The 16,956-nt window shown below is 32.7% G+C and overlaps 1 protein-coding gene across 1 annotated transcript in view; it reads left to right on the forward strand.

Annotated features, from left to right (window-relative positions):
* The first annotated feature begins 346 nt into the window (after positions 1–346).
* Positions 347–16,956, forward strand: part of LOC127737780 (nuclear inhibitor of protein phosphatase 1-like) — a 49,464-nt gene continuing 32,854 nt past the window's right edge. Inside the window, exons 1-2 of the mRNA XM_052248697.1 lie at positions 347–446; positions 10,943–11,003. Coding sequence (XP_052104657.1) covers positions 379–446; positions 10,943–11,003 — 129 coding nt within the window. The 5' untranslated portion in view covers positions 347–378. The remainder of the gene's footprint in view (positions 447–10,942; positions 11,004–16,956) is intronic.

Consider the following 16,956-nt stretch of genomic DNA (forward strand, 5'->3'; position numbering starts at 1 on the left):
TATTTACGATGTTTTAAACAGGTCTCATTAAAAAGTATCATGCATGGTGCATTGTTTAAACAGGGTCCCAGATAGCGTCAACTGGATGAAAAAGTTGTGTAATTTTAGAACTTATCCGGAATGGAATAAATAGCGATTAGGTGTATACTCAGAAAAAGAAGTTTTAAAATTTATATTATTATCATTTGCTTCAAGTTTATAACTCGAATAAAAGATTGAAACATAAGTTATAATATAACAAAAGTATAAAAATATTTAAGCGAATTTTAAAATCTTAAAGAAATGGTACGTTTCAAACTTTAGGGGCGAACTCGTAAGGGTTGAAATTGAAATAATTTGGCAAATAGAGATAGATGGCGCTAACGCCAAAAAAAAAAAATGGCGAAGAATCAACAGAATCAACAGAATGAAGGCCCTCTGGTCAATAATTTCGAAGTTCCGTCATGGTGTGTGACTAATTATGTATTTGGAAATTCGACTGCAACAGATTTAATTCAGTGTTTATGCATAAAAAACAAATTGGGACTGTGTACAACGCAAATAGGCCAAACCGAGTATCTGTAATGCACAATTTACTAGTCACAGACTCTTTGTAATCGTATTATATTTTTTAAGAACGCCACTCTTTTGTGGTAAAATTATGTTGCGTTTAAAATTTAAAGTTCATCATAAATATTTGATCAAAAGGTTTGTTTAAACCACCAAATTATACTCTCCACAAACAAACGCGTGAAACTACTTAACTTACTTAGTCTTAACTGTTTGGGTAACTGGTCATAAGATTATGTCTTATGACCAGTTACCCATTTGCAATCACTCGGGCTATAACAGGGGCTCATATCATAGATGTGTTTGGGTCGGAAATATGTCCTGATTGACTGGTATGCATTCTAGACTACATGTAACTAGTGGTGCATGGATCATCAGAAATGATTTCTTTAGATTTAACTACACAATGTATCTGATCTACAGGGGCCTCCGTGGCCGAGTGGTCTAAGTAGTTACTACTGTAATCACTAGCCAGTCAACACTGAGGTTGTGAGTTCGAACCCCGCTCGTGCGGGTGCACTTGACTGCAATCTTAATTGACTAGGATTGTCAGTTTTCCTATCGAAGGTCAGTGGTTTTCTCTGGGCACTCTGGCTTCCTCCACCAAGAAAAACTGGCCGCCACGAAATAGCCCAAAAGCGGTGCTTACAAGTGGCGTTAAAACACCAAATATCAAAATCAAATATCTGATCTACATGTACATGGCCCATGGGTACAAGTCAATTCGGCACACCCAATTTTAGGGGCCCCTGCTAATTTCAAACCCTGCCGCCTTGTCAAAGCGGCATCTATTCAAATCAGCCTGCAAAACATACAATTTTTTTAAAAATCAAAAATGTAATTAAGCAGTTAGCATACACAATGAAAATTACCAGTCAGCTTTCTGTTTGAAGTTTTCTCAATCAGTCAGTGTAGAAGTAATTTTTATTTACTTGAAGAAGTAATATTAATATACTTATATAAGTAAATTTGTAGGATACTTATACAAGTGTATTTTATTTACTTGTATAGGTAAAACAGTCATCCTATCTTCTTTTCTTGAATTCTTAGGACTTCTTTGTTCTAATAGAATTTTAAATTGTCTGTCCTTTGCAGATGTCTTTACTCATCATGTAAGTGTAATTTCATGGACAATGCAAATCTCATTTGTCTGTTATCTTCAGAACACTGCTCATTTACAAGCCCCCAAGGGGCAATTTTTGAAGGCCTTGCGCAAATACTTAAGATCTTTGCGCAAACAGTTTCTTTGTTGAATTAATGAGATGAAACATTGAACTCTAATAAAAAATTATGAGCTAACCTGGGAAAAATCATTAAAGAAATGTTTTTACATCTCAAAACTTGAGAATTTTTGTTGGATTGTAAAAAAAATTTACTTATACAAGTAAATTTTTGAGAAAATTAAGGGGAGATTATTCAAACATTATAATTAACTTATATAAGTATATATTTTTTACTTCTTCAAGTAAATAAAGATTACTTGTACAAGAAGTACCCAGTGATTTTGCTAGCGCTCGTCACTTTCGTCTTTTACGAAACAATTTTCGAAATGACGAAAGTATTTTAAATCAATTTCGTCACTTAAATTTGGAAAGTGTAAAAAATTTTCGCATTAAAATACTATAATTCTACCTCTCTTCATGTTTCTGACAAGTTTATGACCCTCAGCTAATTAATGTTTTCAACAGGTGTTAAAAGTTGTGATTACAGTTAATCCGCTTATCGCCAATAGATGGGTCACTAATCCGTTAATTGTTTATAAACCTCATAATTGACCATCATAATTATTCATTAAAAATTTCAATTTCAATATTTATCAAACGACCACAATTTGCAGTTCGTTTATTCTAGTTTCGTCATTAAAACAAAATTGTTTCCCCCCGGACAGTTCGCATTTTAATTTCAATATTTCTCAAACAATCCCAATTAGCAGTTTGTTTGTCAGTCAGGGGTACTACTTGTACAAGTAATCTTTATTTACTTGAAGAAGTAAATAAAATAAACTTATATAAGTTAATTATAATGTTTGAATAATCTCCCCTTAATTTTCTCAAAAATTTACTTGTATAAGTAAATTTTTTTTACAATCCCACAAAAATTCTCAAGTTTTGAGATGTAAAAACATGCCTTTAACAATTTTTCTCAGGTTAGCTCATAATTTTTTATTAGAGTTCAATGTTTCATCTCATTAATTCAACAAAGAAACTGATTGCGCAAAGATCTTAAGTATTTGCGCAAGGCATTCAAAAATTGCCCCTTGGGGGCTTGTAAATGAGCAGTGTTCTGAAGATAACAGACAAATGAGATTTTCATTGTCCATGAAATTACACTTAAATGATTAGTAAAGACATCTGCAAAGGACAGACAATCAAAAATTCTATTAGAGCAAAGAAGTCCTAAGAATTCAAGAAAAGAAAATAGGATGACTTTTTTACTTGTATAAGTAAAAAAATCTGAATGTCTAAGGGACATAACTAAGCCCAATTTTTTTTTACCTATACAAGTAAATAAAATACACTTGTATAAGTATCCTACAAATTTACTTATATAAGTATATTAATATTTACTTCTTCAAGTAAATAAAAATTACTTGTACAAGTAGTACCCCTGACTGTTTGTCGTAGTTTCGTCATATGAACGTATTTTCGTCATATTTGATATAAATTTTCATCAAGACTTTCGACAAATTTCGATTAAAAGATAGAAAATTTTTATTCAAAACATTCAGAAATATTTTCACGAGTCAAACAGGTGCTTCCTGTACTGTGTACTGCGCATGCGTGACAGTATTCTTAAACGTAAAATACGAAATCCTTTAGTATCAAATTAAACGTGAGACAAATATATTTATACTAAGCAACTGAATTTAAAAAAAATGATAATTTCCTGCATTTTGTTAACTACGAATCAATCCGTAGATGAATCCGGATTCATTTTGAATTTATTATCTACTTGTCACTTCCTGTTTTCATTTCGTTTAAAAATCGAAAGTAAACGTGATCTATTCTCGATTAATTTACAATTTACAGCCATAACAATCGTTCCATTAAGGATTGATACAAATCCTTGTTTCCAACTTCAAAGAAATGAATTCCAAATTTCGATATAAACGTCTTTACAAGGATAATGATTACACAGTGAAATACTCAAATAATTACAAGTTCATTTGTGGGAATTATGCTGTGGTTTAACAAAGAGACACCCAGCTTTTGTTGATCTAGAATGTCCCCTGCAAATACCTGAAGTGAAATTGTGAACTAGATTTCAGGATCCCTGTTCTTATCTTCATATTTAGGTATCACATTAGTCAAATCATGCAATGACTGCCTACATCAGCAGGCCTATTCCTTGAAGGACTTGGGCATATGTAAAGCTATAAATATATGTCCTTGATTCATTGCTGATACCCAAAATAAGGTTGATTTTCAGCTCGCGCAAAAGTGACTAAAGCCCTCAAAATCCTAGCTGAAACCCTGAGTACCCCTGACTGTCAATACCCTTATAAATAATGTTTTGATAGGTTATCACAAATGAACTTATTTCAATTACAAACAATATACCGTTTTTTATTTTAACAATTTTCAGATAGTTTTTGATCTTTTATAATTAAAAAAAAATCAGATTAAACAAAGAAGCCATTACCATGATTACCCAAGCTGTTGTTTTAACCACAGATATGAGGTTAAAAACAAATTTAATCATTGTAATTTACATTTTTTTTCCTGCATTCGCTGTCTACTTGTATAAAATGAATAACATTCAGACGTTGGCACCAATTTTGTAGTCCATGTTTACTAGCAATGTGCATTTGTCATCATGGTCATGAGAGGTTTCTTTATAATATAAGTTCCAACAGAGACATATATACACATGTGTATATTATCATGATTATTTTGTCTCTGGTTCCAATAAGAACAGTTATTATGGCATTGTTTAATAACAAAGTTTCCAAATGGAACTTCTGTAATGCGCACCAAATGTACAATGATGTATGTTGACACCTCGGGTGAAAATATTAAAAAAATATGGAAAAAACGGAGTATTCAATAATATACTTGCAAAACACAATGTTAATTTTGGGTGCTGAATTAACCACGTCCCTATTTGACTAGGTGCCGAACTGACTTTAATGGGTGCCGATTTAACCAGGTGCCGAAGTGACTAGAATTCATGTACTTTGGTAATCCGTAAAGAGTTGGTTGACTCATCACACGAATATTTTGAAATAAAGTTGTGGTGTCATCCAAAATGTGCTTTTTAAAAATCATATGTACAAGTGTTTAACATATATATATACAGGTTCCAGTGTAGATAAAAGCATTATTATTGTTGATTTACAGATATCTGTGTGATATGAGATGGGTCTTGAATGTCTCATAGTCATCATTGTCCAATAGGCTACATTTAGGTGGTAGGTAGTTCATTCCAGTTTCTGATGGTTCTTATAACACAATGTATTAAAGGCTATGTTTCTGTTGTTTTAATGCTTGATCCTTATCCTGTCATCGGACAAATTATCGTTGATGGAACTGATGAGTCATTTTTGCTGGAGTCATCAAGTATTCTTGAATTGGGATTGCAATTAGTTGGTGAATTTCTTTGTGAAAAAGGAGTATACATGATGTTTTAAGTCTCTTGTAACTGTGGTAGTTTCAAGTCCTCTATGCCTGGGTCTTGAGAATACTCATATCTGATGAATCTGGCTATTCTTCTTTGGACCATTTAACTGATGATTGACTTGCAACTCTAGAGATCAATACTGAGTTTATTATCATGATTATGCTTCAGAATGAAAATAATATTATTTTTGTCATTGTTTATATTTGTGGCTTGCTATTTGATTGCAGTAAATATAAGTCGTTAACATTTACCACTGAAATTTTAGTCAACACCCCCTCAGACAAATTTGAATCTTCCATAATCATAATTAATTGTGTCACTTTTATACATCAAAACTTTTCAATCCAACCAATACGATTTTGTTTTAGATGTTTCCAATGGAATTTTTCATCATTGAGACAGTTACAGGGTTTAAGCTAGGATTTTGAGGTCTTTAGTCACTTTTGTGGGATAAGAAAACCGACCTTTCTTGGGAAGCAGCTTAACATGATAAGACTATTAAAGGTACAAAAAGTAACAAAAAAAGTGTAGTTATTGCATAAACTAGGAATCAAAGCATAAATGAACTTGTAACAACTATTTCCCTGCATAATCATTATCCCTGTAAAAATGCTTAAATCGATATATATATATTTAATTCTATAAACTTGGGACCAAGGATTTGTATAAATCCTTGTTGGAATGATTCTAATGACTGTATATTGTAATTTAATCAAGAAAAGATCATGTTTACTTTCGATTTTTAAACGAAATGAAAACAGGAAGTTACAAGAGGTTAATAAATTCAGAATGAATCCAGATGCATCTACGGATTGGTTTGTGTTTAACAAAAGAATGGAAATGATCATTTTTAGGCAGTTAATATATAAGCTGCCTTATGCTAGCACACTAGATTTGCTTTTCCCTCCAGGAATTCTGGATAGGTGCCATTGCGCTTATCTAGCAGGCTGGTAGGTTATTTATAACTAATTGGACATTTTTTATGCCCCCACCTTAGCGGAGGGGGCATTAAGTTTTATGTATACCCTTGTCCGTCCGTCCATAAGTTGGTTTCCGTTCTCTAACTTAAGTTTGCCTCTACCAAATGTTATGAAACTTATACACAATGCTTATTACCACAAAACACAGATCAAGATTAAATTTTGGTGGCGTCACTTTAACCGTTCTAGAGTTATGCCCCTTTACAGTCAGATATATAACTCTATAGGGTTATTACAGAAAAATAACATACATTTGTTATTGTGGACTTAAAAATCAAAGAACTGTGATAACATATGTATATTACATGTTTCAAAGAGACAATATACATCACTAGTTTAGTTAAAATGCATACAAGTTCTATTGATATTACTATTGTCTTTATGTATACTTAACTATAGAAAGATATAACAGTTCATAGTTTGCCAATTTTGCATAGTACACCTATATGTTATTACAGAAAAAATATGCCTGTAATAACTAAAGGGTGTTATCACAGCTTCTCTAAATCACTCCAAAGCATTTTCTCAGACATACATCATGCTTAATTACAATGTATTTTAATTTATTGTAAGAAATAATGACCAGAGCATGTAATGAGGTTCTGCGCAAGCTTCCCAGTAATTCCCAAGTGTCTCATATAATAGGTTACATTCCTTTAATAACTAAGCTATGTTATTACAGCTAATTTTATCCCTTAAAAGCCTTGTCTCATTGATTTACTATGGTTAATCAAAAATGTATTAATATAATTAAAGAATTAATTATCAAGGCTATGCATTTAGTTTCTGCGCAAAGTCTCAAGAGTTCCCTAGAGCCCATTATAAATTAAAATATTTTTGATTTATTTAACAAATAACAAACATATGTTATTGCAGATTTGGAAAATTTAAGGAATAAAGAGTAGACAACTCATGAAAGTATCTGTAATAACACACACAAGTTATTTTCTGTAATAACCTTATAGAGTTATATCTCTGACTGCTTTATAAATGGAAAAATTGCTGAATTTTTAGTTTCCATTCTCTAACTTTAGTTTGTCTCAATCAAAGCGGGGGCATCATCTGTGTCCCATGGACACATTCCCCATGTATTTCTTACTTTTTTCTATAAAAATGGGAATCGTAGATTTAAATTTCTTGTTTTGGGTTATAACAATTCTTATTTTGTGAAGAACCACACTGATTCTATCAGAAAATACACTGAAGATGATATCAAAATACTGGACTTTTTATTTGTTGAGTTTGGAGGATTGATATTTCAACAGACTGTCGGTAGGCCAATGGATACTAATTGTGCACCCCTTCTGGCCGATTTGTTTTTGTACATGAATTTGTATGAAGCAGAATTCATTCAGAACCTTCTAAAAGACAAAAAGAAAAAGCACCTTGTGAAATTCTTTAATTGTCCCCCGCGTAATGCGTTGCGGGGACATGGAAATACCGGGCGTCCGTCTATCCGTGTGTCCGTCCGTCCGGTCTTGTTAGCGCCAGATTTTTATAAAACTTATACTATAGGTTAATATCAGCAATATCATGGACAAGTTCTGAAATGGTGGATGATCAAATTTTTTTAAAAGAGTTATGCTCCTTAGAAATATTAAATTTATGAAAAATGGTCTCATTAGCGCTCTCACAGGTACAATTCTTGTCAGAGTTTTATAAAACTTATGCTATAGGTTAATATCAGCAATATCTCGGACAAGTTTTAAAATGGTGGATGATCGACCTTTTTGAAAAGAGTTATGCCCCTTAGAAATATTAAATTTATGGAAAATGGCCTTGTTAGCACTCTCACTGGTACAATTCTTGCCAGATTTTTATGAAACTCATGCTATACACATGTAGGCAGTCTTCACGATAAACTTTTAAATCTACAGGCCCGAAGCTGAATTTTACGAAAATTTTAGTTAGGTTCTATTGGCCTGTAGAGATGATTTTTACAGGCCCGACAGCATTTGTACAAGCCTGTGCTGGTGGGCCTGTGGTTGAGCGCGAAGACTGGTAGTTTAATATCAACAGTATCTCGGACAAGTTCTAAAATGGTGGACGATCAACTTAGTTATGAATAGTTCTATGGCATGTAACTAGTTCTATGGTGTGAAGGGTAATTATACCCTCACAGTAAGCGAAGGTGGCATTAAGTGTTACCATTGACTGTCTGTCCCTCCGTATATATGTCCGTCTTATTTTTGTTTCCATGCTTGTGACTTAAGTTTGCCTCATCCACAATGCTAAGAACCACATCAAACTGACAGTTTGAATTTGGGTAGTGCATGTAGTGAGTCATTTACTGTTCTAGAATTATTTCCCTTTTTACCTTGGAAAATTGCAAAGCTTGAGCTTGGGCATTCGTGTCCTCAGACACATTCTTCTTGTATTCTGAATATTTATAACTAGTTCTGTGTTATGTATGAGTTATTCTGCATACATGTAGTTATAACTAGTGGTGTTGTCAGTTTATTTTTAAGTCTCCCAAACTTGGGAAGACTTATTGTTTTTGCTCAGTTCTTATTATTATTATTATTCTTCTTCTTCTTCTTCTTCCGCCGCTTTTAAATTTGAACTTGTCCGCACCCGTTCTCCAAAACCGCTTGTCAGATTAACTTAGGGTTTCACAATATGTTAGACTAACATGTCTAGTGGTGCAATCAGGGTTTTGTTTGTGCAATGGGGTTTATAAAGGGGTACTTTGAGGGGCAAAAAGAAAAGAGGGTTTTACTATAGAACCCTATGGGATTTTATTTTTTTTAATTTTCAAATGATTATAAATTGAAAACCGTTTGTGATAGACACAATCTTTTTAATTGAAAATGTTCTAAATGATAAAGCCCATTAAATGAAATACAGGGTTAGTCCCCAGGGGTCACCCCCACCTCCTGCCATTTAAGAAAGTTCTAATACCTTGTAAGTGGTCAAGATCCCCACCCCTAAACCATATATATTTTGGTTTGTTATGCTAAGATGGTTTAAATGATATACAGGGTTAGTCCCCAGGGGTAACCCCGACCCCCTGCCATTTGAGAAAGTTCTAATATCTTGTAAATGGTCGAGATCCCCACCCCTAAACCATATATATTCTGGTTTGTCATGACAAAGCACATCAAATGAAATACAGGGTTAGTCCCCAGGGGTCACCCCCACCCCCTGCCATTTAAGAAAGTTCTAATATCTTCTAAGTGGTCAAGATCCCCACCCCTAAACCATATATATTCTGGTTTGTCATGCTAAGATGGTTTGAATGATATACAGGGTTAGTCCCCAGGGGTTATCCAGAACCCCCTGCCATTTGAGAAAGTTCTAATATCTTGTAAATGGTCGAGATCCCCACCCCTAAACCATATATATTCTGGTTTGTCATGATAAAGCACATCATATGAAATACAGGGTTAGTCCCCAGGGGTCACCCCCACCCCCTGCCATTAAGAAAGTTCTAATATCTTGTAAGTGGTCAAGATCCCCACCCCTAAACCATATATATTCTGGTTTGTCATGCTAAGATGGTTTGAATGATATACAGGGTTAGTCCCCAGGGGTCATCCCGACCCCCTGCCATTTGAGAAAGTTCTAATATCTTGTAAATGGTCGAGATCCCCACCCCTAAACCATATATATTCTGGTTTGTCATGATAAAGCACTTCAAATGAAATACAGGGTTAGTCCCCAGGGGTCACCCCCACCCCCTGCCATTTAAGAAAGTTCTAATATCTTCTAAGTGGTCAAGATCCCCAACCCTAAACCATATATATTCTGGTTTGTCATGCTAAGATGGTTTGAATGATATACAGGGTTAGTCCCCAGGGGTCATCCCGACCCCCTGCCATTTGAGAAAGTTCTAATATCTTGTAAATGGTCGAGATCCCCACCCCTAAACCATATATATTCTGGTTTGTCATGATAAAGCACATCAAATGAAATACAGGGTTAGTCCCCAGGGGTCACCCCCAACCCCTGCCATTTGAGAAAGTTCTAATATCTTGTAAATGGTTGAGATCCCCACCCCTAAACCATATATATTCCTATTTGTCATGTCTCGAACATTTGAATGACGTATACGGTCAGTCCCCAGGGGTCCCCCCCACCCCCAATGTTCTAATATCTTGTAAATGGTTGAGATCCCCACCCCTAAACCATATATATTCCTGTTCGTCATGTAATGAACATTTGAATGACATATAGGGCCAATCCCCAGGGGTTCCTCCCCACCCCCAATGTTCTAGTATCTTGTAAATGGTCGAGATCCCCACCCCTAAACCATATATTTTCTGGTTTGTCATGCCAAGATGATTTGAATGATATACAAGGTTAGTCCCCAGGCATTACTAATGCATATAACTTTACTGGACCAAACCAATTTTCACTGGAAGTTGCCCAATGTCAGGCGACCCTGGGAATTACGAATTATGGGAGCTTCGTTTGGGAGACTTCGTAACAGCATCCTGTTACATTCATTTCTTGTTGACTTATGAGTTTGAATGTCCCTTTGGTATCTTTCACCTCTCTTCTATGGCATGTATGGGTAATTCTACATAGTTATTGTTCTATGGCATGTATGCATGGGTATTTCTGAGTAGTTATAAAGGCCTGTGACAAGATTCTGATATAATGATATCATCATAAACAAAACCAGTGAAAATAGGATGTTAATTCTTTATTGTTGCTGTAATGATGACCTCCCCTGAAACTGTATGGACTCCCTTTAAATTATCCCTTTAGGTAATTACTTGTATTTTTGATTATTTATCATGTTTATAAATAGATACACATGACATGTATGATATGATATATACTTTTAGGGCTGGTAAACCACCACCAGGCCTTCATTTGGATGTTGTCAAAGAAAACAAAATGGTTCAGGTAAACTAGATTTTATGATCATGAACAAGAATAAAATAAAAAAAAGCTTACTAAGGATGTCTAATACAGTTGACCCTTGTTATCTCAAAACTGACAGGGCAGGAGCTGAAGTGAAATCAATTAAGGGGAGACAACTTAAATTTACATGTGATAAAACCAGTAATAGGTATTTGTTGATCAGATTATACATATACCGATGGACTTGTTTCAAATCATGTTTTTCATTTGACAGTGCTTATAACCAGATAAAAGTATTCTCCATTGAAATTTGTTATAATTTCTTTAGGACACTCTCTGGAATGAAAAATACAACATAACAGGCATGACAGATTTGTTTAATTTCCTTTTTTTGGACAGTGATGTTCCTTTGGCACTGTCTTGCAGTGTTTATATATCCCAACTTGTTTGCTATGCCCGTGCCTGTAGTGACGTTTTGAATTTCAGTGAATATAATCTATGTATTTCTAGTAAATTATTAAGTCAAGGATTTAGTTACCACAAAGGACTTAAAACCTTTACTAAATTCTTCCATAGATACAAAGATTTGGTTTGGAAATTTGGCTGTACCAGTAGAAAACTTATTTCAAAGGGAATAGCACATCATAATTTTTACGGTGATGTTGTTTATAACCAAGCCTTGGAATTTAGATACAATCTGGGTAAACTGATCAAACCTTTGTTATACACATATGCACATTTACAGTTCTACAATCTGTTCATACCTATATATTGGCATTGCACTAGGTCATGATTTTCTTTGACTGTTAATGACGTCTTTACACATAATTCCTAGGAGCTCGAGGTTAAATGTGTGCTGAATGATATTTTAGTCAAAGATACATGTACATGTTTTTGTTGCGAGACATAGGTATTACTATCCGGCGGTGGAGGCGGCGCGGAAACTATTTGTATAAAGCTCTATATTTCAGAAGGGAGAAGACCTGGATGCTTCATATCTTGTATGTAGATACCTTATGTTACGAAGTTTCCGTCTGTTGCCCATTGTCTTTTGTTCTTATTTTCATGGTTCAGTGACTGCTTGAAAAAACAGTTATTTTGTCATGTGAATTTCTCACTTATGAGTAGTAGGATAATTATATTTGTTATATGGGTTCCTTGCAACGTCTACATGTCCGTCACACAGGGTTAACCTGACCTTCACCTCAATTCATGGATCAAGGTTAAAGTTACGTGATTAGGTCCATTTCTCAGATACAACAAGCAGCAGGTCAACTATATGTGGTGTATGGAATGATTGTAAGGGGTACAATAATAATATGTGTTAATAATATCAGGTATTTCACATCCAATCTTTTATGGTAATATTCTATACAAAGCACAAAAATATCCACATTCACCTCAAAAGCTAACCAAACCTTTAAACAGACTTATTCAGCATTGTTCAGAAGGGATATAGTTACGATACTGTTGTCAGGTCATTAAAGATGGCATATTTTGGTATTAATATTGATTCACTCATAGGGTCTTTGCATTGGAAATAAACACATTTATTCTAAAACCAGTTGTTGGCATGATACGGTTATGTTCTACTCATATATTTTATGATGGTAAGATACTAAACCTCTAATGGGAGGGATTGTGCTTGATTTTAATATGATGAAGACATAATCTTTCAATCAGTTTAATTGAGGTCTGGAGCTGGCATGTCAGTAACTGCTAGCAATCCTTTGTTAATTTATGTATCATTGTCATTTTGCTTAGTTTCTTTTGTTACCTATTCTGACATCGGACTTGGACTTCTTTTAAACTGAGTTTTACTGCGCATAGTGCTGTGTGTTTGTTTATTCTACATTGGGTAGTGGTATAGGGGGAGGGTTGAGATCTCACAAAACATGTGTAATCCCGCTGCATTTTTGCGCCTGTCCAAAGTCAGGAGCCTCTGGCCTTTGTAAGTCTTGTATGTTTTTATGCCCCCGCAGTAGCGGTGGGGTCATTAAGTTTTACCCTTGTCCGTCTGTACGTCCGTACGTCCCAAAATTGGTTTCCGTTCTCCAACTAGAGTTTGCCTCAACCAAATGTTATGAAACTTATACACAATGCTTATTGCCACAAAACACAGATCAAGTTCGAATTTTGGTGGCATCACTTTAACCGTTCTAGAGTTATGCCCCTTTATAAATGGAAAAATTGCAAAATTTTTAGTTTCTTTTCTCTAACTTAAGTTTGCCTCAACCAAATGTTATGAAACTAATACACAATGCTTATAACCACAAAACACAGATCAATTTTGAATTTTGGTGGCGTCACTTTAACTGTTCTAGAGTTATGGTCCTTTATAAATGGAAAAATTGCAAAATTTTTATTTTCTTCTAAATGTCAAGTAATTTTAAAATTGGAGTTATCTTCCTTTGTCCATGATTACAGTTGAATCAACTACAATCAATGCTTTATACAATGCAATGTTTAATTTTGACTTCAGTGATAAAACACGGATCAAGTTGAATTTGGGTAGTGTCACTTTAACCATTATTGAGTTATGCCCCTTTATAATCGAAAGATTGCAAAATTTTTAGTTTCCATTCTGTAACTTAAGTTTGCCCCAACCAAACATTATGAAACCTATACACAATATTCATTACCACAAAACTAAGATCAAGTACAAATTTTTTGTTTCTGTTTTCTAACTTTAGTTTGCCTCAATGAAATGTTATGAAACTTATACACAATGCTTTTTACTACATAATACAGATTAAGTACGAAATTTGGTGGCGACACTTTTACCATTCTTGAGTTACAGTACTACCTGTGACATTATCTTATTAGTGGTGGCCATAAAAAATTTGGTCACCATGATGGCCCTAAATGTCCATCATTATACCTCCTGTTGCTTAATTAATACACAAGGTATTAATCAAAAACTTGTCTATGTTAAAGGGAATCATGACTGCATTGAAGTGTTAAAATTATATAACTTACAGGTAAAGTGTCTCAGGTAAAATATGTGTTTGTCAAATTTAATAACTGTGATTATGACAAGAAAATTCTAAAATAAAATGAAATAATAAAACTAGTTGAACATAAAGCTTCCTAACTTTTTTTTTGTAGAAATTTTCTCATGACTGTTTGTTTTAATGTTATACCTTTCATTGCCTTTTAAACATGTAAAATAATTCTGTCAATTTAAGTTATTTTTTATATGTATTTTTTGGCAAGTGAATAATAAATGAATCTCATCTTCTAATATAATGCAAACTTTCACCCTGCCCTTTTCCATTGAAAAGGTGTTTCTCAAATTAATTTTCTAAAACCAAAATTGTTTATTCTTACTGCATTTAAGATTGTTTAACAAATGTTTTAGATTATCTTTAGGACTTACTCTATATAAAATTTAGGCAATTCATTATTTCGCTGTTGAATAAATACATGTATATTCAAAATAATCATTACAGAAAAATTTAATAATATTTTTATTGTCATATAAACATATTACAATTTAATCAAGTTTCTGACAAAAAAAAAAAAACAACCAAAAACAAACATTATAATGCAAAGAAATAACATTTCTATAAGAAATCAAAACACATGGAAAAAAATTATTAGGTTTCTGCACTCAGATCTATTGACTTTTTTTACATGTTCCATGTTATAGAGGTTTATTATTTCTTTTACTTTTTGTTCTTGGTTAAGAATTTATTCATAAGATTCAAGATTTAATTCATAAACTGGTCAGAGACATTATTATGAGAAGGTAAACAATTTGCAAATAGATTATATCTAAGTTGTTATGTTAATTTTACAAACAATTCTATCCTTTATAGGAATTTTTATCCACCATTTTCTATTTCTAAATTATGACCACTAATTCTTTACTTAGTGAAGCATTTGAGTTTACTGTTTTCATCATAAGTTTTTATTTTATTTTCAAAAATATTCTTATTTTTTTTCTTAAAATTCATTTTTAATCAAGGCCTAGGGCTTTAAAGAATCTAATTTATTCAAGTCCCTGCAATTATTAAGTTTATCTAAAAGGCCTGAGTTGAGTGAAATATTCTTTGCAAATGTATACCAAGAATATGTATCATGCATATGCCAGTCCTGCAGTTTCGGCAATATAATAAACAGAACAAAAAGCGATTTAATTAATAGACCATAAAAATGTAACAATCTATATAGAAGTGTACTTCATTTTTTCTGGAGACAAATTTTGCCTGTTAACTGACAAAATTAGCCAAACTGAAGATAACATATTTGATAAGTTTTACAATTGTTTCAAAATGCAAGACAATTATTTCTTTAAATAATTTCTTTTCATAAGATTTACTTTATTCAGAGATAAGAATATTTTTCATTATGATTAGCATTATGATTAGCATTTATCAAAATATGATGATAACTAGGTAGCCATTTGGAAAATTTAAGTCTCTTTAGTGATTGTTCATGCACAACTCCAGTTTTGAGATTTGTAAAATATAAAAGATAAAACAAAAATAGTTTATTCCTATACCATATAATGATATTTGTAGTTTTCCTGAAAAATAATCATGATAATAGATTGTACAACTTTGTTGACAAAATTTATTGTAAAAGGATTGATATTCATGATATTGATAACTTTCATTTGTTAAGAAACAGGCTTGTTAAATTACTTGCTTCATGGTTCCTTTAAATATATCATTTGCATAATTATAAGTTATAATTAATAATAATTCATTTGATAATGCAAACGAACAATTGAATACCATGTACATCATGTACAATAACTTTTTTTTACCGAAAAAATATTTATTTAAAGGATTTTCTGTTTTGTTTTCAAATGCTACTCAATAACTTATCTTTGAATTTTTGTCATTTCTACTCAAGATTCTTTCCAAGAAGAATTTTAAAGATTAAGAATCAAAAAAACAAATAAAATATAAAAAATAACATAAAAAAATAAAAACATTAGAAAAAAAGGAAAATATGTAAATTTAAAGACAGAAAAATCAACAAATGAAATGAATTAACAAAGACTAAAACAACATTCTATTCTACATTTTCAAGAAAAGGTGAAATGTCAATTTGAGAAGAAACCTGAGTTACCTGTACAGGTAAATTTTAATGAAACATACAAGCTGAAAACTTCAACCCTGATTGCAATGGATTGATTTCAACAGGTAACATAATTAGATAAAACATCAACCTATGTTTTATGACCCCAATAAATGGCCAACATCTAAAGATTGAATACCCCAATAAATGTAGTCAATAACTTATCTTTGAATTTTTGTCATTTCTACTCAAGATTCTTTCCAAGAAGAATTTTAAAGATTAAGAATCAAAAAAACAAATAAAATATAAAAAATAACATAAAAAAATAAAAACATTAGAAAAAAAGGAAAATATGTAAATTTAAAGACAGAAAAATCAACAAATGAAATGAATTAACAAAGACTAAAACAACATTCTATTCTACATTTTCAAGAAAAGGTGAAATGTCAATTTGAGAAGAAACCTGAGTTACCTGTACAGGTAAATTTTAATGAAACATACAAGCTGAAAACTTCAACCCTGATTGCAATGGATTGATTTCAACAGGTAACATAATTAGATAAAACATCAACCTATGTTTTATGACCCCAATAAATGGCCAACATCTAAAGATTGAATACCCCAATAAATGGCCACCATTCGATGGTGACCATACAAGGGGGTGGACATAACTAAGAGGAAGTCACAGTTTGTACTGTATGTCCCTTTATAAACATAAAAATTGCTGAATTTTTTAGTTTGTCTCAACCAAATGTTATAAAACTCACACACAACCGTTCTAGAGTTATGCGTGTTGACAAATAGAAAAATTGCTGAATTTTTAGTTTCTGTTCTCTTCTTAAGTTAGCCTCAACCAAATGTTATGAGACTTACACACAATGCTTATTACATTGTACCACAAAACTCAGATCAAGAACAAATTTGGGTAGCGTCACTTTTATTGTTCTTGAGTTATGTCCCTTTA

The sequence above is a fragment of the Mytilus californianus genome, unplaced genomic scaffold (genome assembly GCF_021869535.1).
Source record: "Mytilus californianus isolate M0D057914Y unplaced genomic scaffold, xbMytCali1.0.p SCAF_1, whole genome shotgun sequence".
Taxonomy (NCBI): Eukaryota; Metazoa; Mollusca; class Bivalvia; order Mytilida; family Mytilidae; genus Mytilus; species Mytilus californianus.